Below are 3,928 nucleotides of genomic sequence, written 5' to 3'. Positions count from 1 at the left end.
ACCTTTTTTCGGGACAACATGGACAGGACTAACCCACTTACTATCAGAGATGTGATAGATAATACCTGCATCCAAAAGTTTGATTACCCCCTTCTTTACCACTTCTTGCATAGCAGGATTGAGTCGCCTTTGAGGTTGGGTTGATGATTTGTGATCAGCTTCCATCAAAATTTTGTGCATGCACATGGAAGAGCTGATCCCTTTTATATCCGCTATGCTCCACCCAATGACTTTGATATTATCCCTCAACATGCGAGTCAATTTTTGTTCCTAATTCCCTGTCAAAGTAGAAGAAATAATTACAGGCAGTTTATCATTATCAAGCAAAAACAAATATTTTAAATGCGAAGGAAGAGGTTTCATCTCAAGGATCGGGGCTTCTTCCACTTATGGCTTTAATTCTCTTGGAACATGTCCAAGCTCCCCAATCTTTGAGTTTACCATCCTTGAGAGTGGTTTTCCGGCGTCCAAATAATGCATGCATTCCTCAATTTCCTCCTTATCCAATTCTTTTGGTGTTGGATGTGTCAAGCATACCTCCAAGGGATCTTCACAAATCAAGTCCTGCACATCACACTCAAAAAACTCATCAGTAGCATCAATTCTAAAACAGTTAGAAACATTGGATGGGTATTTCATAGAATGAAACACATTGAATACTACCCTCTCATCATTCAACCTTAGCACCAATTCACCCTTCTGGACATCTATCAAAGCTTTCCCAGTGGCCAAAAATGGTCTACCCAAAATAAGAGGAATTTCACGATCCTCTTCCATATCCAAAAAAACAAAGTCCACTGGAAAAATAAATTTATCGACCTTAACTAAGACATCCTCTACAATTCCCCTAGGATATTTAATTGATTTATCTGCTAACTGTAGGGAAATTGTAGTTGGTTTTACCTCACCAATTCCTAACTTCTCAAAACAAGAATATGGCATCAAATTAATGCTTGCACCAAGATCACACAAAGCTTTGCTAAAAAATGAATTTCCTATGGTGCAAGGAATAGAGAAGCTACCAGGATCCTTAAACTTCGGAGGTAATTTATTTTGTAAAATTGCTAAACATTCCTCCGAAAGCTTAACAGTTTCAAAGTTCACCAATTTCCTCTTGTTTGATAAAATTTCTTTTAAAAATTTTGCATATGAAGGAATTTGAGACAAAGATTCTGCAAAAGGGATATTAATATGCAACTTCTTAAAAATCTCTAAAAATTTTGAAAATTGTCTATCAAGTTGCAGTTGCTTTGCTCTTTGGGAAAAAAAGAGAGAATTTATATCAATATCAACATTTGAGTTCAGAGACTTACCTTTCTCCCTCGAGTTCTCTTCTTGCTGCTTGTCTGATTCTTTCTCCTTTTTAGCTTTTTCAACATCAACATCATCCTTCTTCACATGTTCAGCTACTATGACTGCATTGACGCCCTTTGGATTTTTTTTTTGTGTCACTAGGAAGTGGTTCTGGCGCTCGTGTAGCGAACTGGTTTGCCAACTGACCCAATTGGGTTTCCACTCTTTGCATCATGGCATCATGATTCTGCCATCTCATCTTGTTCCCTGCTATGTACTTTGCAAGCATATCTTCCAGATTTGACTTATTCTCAGATGGCTTGAAACCCGGTGGCATAGACTGTCCAGCACCTTGTGGAGGTCTAACTGTTTGCTGAGAAGGCCTTTGTTGTGCAAGCTGCTGGGGTGGATTAAAATATTGAGGCTCGACAAAATTTTCAGCCTGTTTCCACCCAAAATTTGGGTGAATTCTCCAACCCGGATTATATGAGAAACTGTATGGATTAAACTGTTGTCGCCCTTGGTTCCCCACATAATTCACTGAATCACTTTCAAAAACTGGTGGTCCATCAAAAAATGAATCTGGCATGAATGGAATGCCACTCGCTGATCCTTCAACTGCCTCAGTGCTTCCCTGGAATTGATTCACTTGCTTTGATGGTGCAGATTTATTTTCTTGCAGTTGAGATACTTGATGAGTCAGTCCATCAAGTTTTGCTGTAATTGCTGTCAGAGCATCCATTTCTAGAAATCCAACTTTTTTTTCTCTCCTGCTGTCTTGCCAACCAACATTGCTTTCAGCCATATTTGAAATGTTTTCGAGTGCTGCTGCAGGAGTTTTTCTATAGAGGCTACCATTGGCAGCTGGATCAAGCATGGAACGCACAGATGAATCAACCCCATAGTATAAAGTCTCTACTTGTTCGCCTATGGAGAGATCGTGTACAGGACATACTCTCAACATTTTTTTAAATCTCGTCAATGCGGCATTCAGTGATTCTCCATCTTTCTGCCTAAAAGTCATGATTGCATTCTACAGTTGCGTAACGTTGGTTGGTGGAAAATACTTGTGCATGAAAACTTCAACCAGACCATCCCAAGTAGTAATTGACCCCTCTGGAAAATCTCGAAGCCACTCAATTCCTTCTCCTTGTAGAGAAAATGGAAATAGCCTCAGTCGAACACATCAGAAGTCACTCCATTAATTTTAATGTGTCACAAATTGACAAGAATTGCTCCAGATGATCATTCGGATCCTCAACAGGCGTCCCTCCAAATTTGACTTGCATTTGAATCACTGGATAATGGATGGTTTAAGTTCAAAAGTGTTCGCCTGGACTGCAGGGCGAACAATTCTGGATCCGTATCCTCCAACTAATGGTCGATGAAGGTCCATCAGAGTGCGGTTATTCTCTTCTTCAGCCATATCTTTAAACTCCTCTTCAGATTCAAACTCAAGAGCCAAGTTATTCTGCCTTTGATCTCTACGTATACGACGAAGAGTGCTTTCAATCTCCAAATCAAGCGGTATGAGGTTGTCAGAATCTCGAGCACGGCTCATATAACATGAGATATACTCCAGAAATAAAAAATAAAGCGCACAAATCAACCACTTGAATAAAAATGAAACAAAACAAAATAAAAACCTAGTCTCAAATAAATAATCAATCCTAATAGTAAACAAATAGTCCACGGCAACGGCACTAAAAACTTGACCGCTTAATTCGGTTGGGAAAATTCTAGCAAATGAACTAGCTCAAGTTATAATATAGTTGGACAGAGTCCAAGTCGATCCCACAGAGACTAATGTTTAAATACTAAGATATAAATTATTCAAATTAATCTAGGCTAATTAAAATAAGAGATTTTATAAATTAACTAATAATTAAAATAAATAAATTATTCTAAAGCAAAGATTTTAAGCAAATTAAAATAGCAGAATAAATTTAAGATTGATTCAAATTTCAGGAAAATGACCAAGAACGCACAACGGTACCAGACATCGATAATTGCCACGTATTGGATTTAATCAAACAAGAATCATTCATATTCACGACAAAATTCCCTAGAATAATCATTAATCTATTTCTAGAATTAATAATCATATTTTCATTTTAACAGTTCAATTATTTCTAATGGAATTTAATTAAACAAAAATGCATTCATGAGTTATTGGAACTTCAGCTTTCGCCTAAAAATCGCACACTGAAACCAAATACTATTTCTAGTCAGTTTAACCATGTGTTGATTAATATCTTGAAGCTAATTTCAATATCTTCTTTTTCAAGTCCAGATCAAACAACAAACATGCAATCAATTAGCCGATTAAAAGCAAGAAATATGCACAAATATTAATCAATAAATATTTCATAAATAAAAAATCAATCAATCTATTCCATGAACAAAAATCAAAAGTCTGGCCCTATCGTGGCCCCGGTCAAAAGACGACTACTCCATAATATCAAAAGAGACAAAATTCTCATGTTTGAATTCAACATAAATAAATCAGAAAAAGAAGAATAAAGAAAATCTCAGCGATGGTGCCGAATCTTGCTTGTGTTCTTCGTTGCTCTCAGCCGTCAATTCTCGAATCTGGCAAAAGTTAAGAAGTCCAAAGTCCTTCTCAATTAGGCCT

The 3,928-nt window shown here is 37.0% G+C and overlaps 1 protein-coding gene across 1 annotated transcript; it reads right to left on the bottom strand.

The window, feature by feature from the left end:
• Positions 1–257: 257 nt before the first annotated feature.
• On the bottom strand, positions 258–2,854 carry LOC140874457 (uncharacterized). The gene is made up of 5 exons (XM_073277749.1): positions 2,592–2,854; positions 1,501–2,306; positions 1,314–1,415; positions 538–1,172; positions 258–278 (listed from the first exon to the last, which is right to left on the bottom strand). The coding sequence occupies exons 1-5, from the start codon at positions 2,852–2,854 to the stop codon at positions 258–260; spliced, it is 1,827 nt and encodes a 608-aa protein (XP_073133850.1).
• Between the last annotated feature and the right edge of the window lie 1,074 nt (positions 2,855–3,928).

The sequence above is a fragment of the Henckelia pumila genome, chromosome 1 (assembly GCF_033568475.1).
Source record: "Henckelia pumila isolate YLH828 chromosome 1, ASM3356847v2, whole genome shotgun sequence".
Lineage (NCBI taxonomy): Eukaryota > Viridiplantae > Streptophyta > Magnoliopsida > Lamiales > Gesneriaceae > Henckelia > Henckelia pumila.
Note: the sequence above shows the minus strand (reverse complement) of the source record. Positions and strands in the feature narration are given on the sequence as shown.

Excerpts from the sequence above, each read along its gene's own strand:
- LOC140874457 (XM_073277749.1), bottom strand. The coding sequence starts at position 2,854 with ATGAGCCGTGCTCGAGATTCTGACAACCTCATACCGCTTGATTTGGAG. Across the intron at positions 1,173-1,313 it reads AGAGAACTCGAGGGAGAAAG|AATCTTTGTCTCAAATTCCT; the intron begins GTAAGTCTCTGA and ends TCCCTTTTGCAG. Across the intron at positions 279-537 it reads TTTGTGAAGATCCCTTGGAG|GGAATTAGGAACAAAAATTG; the intron begins GTATGCTTGACA and ends CTACTTTGACAG.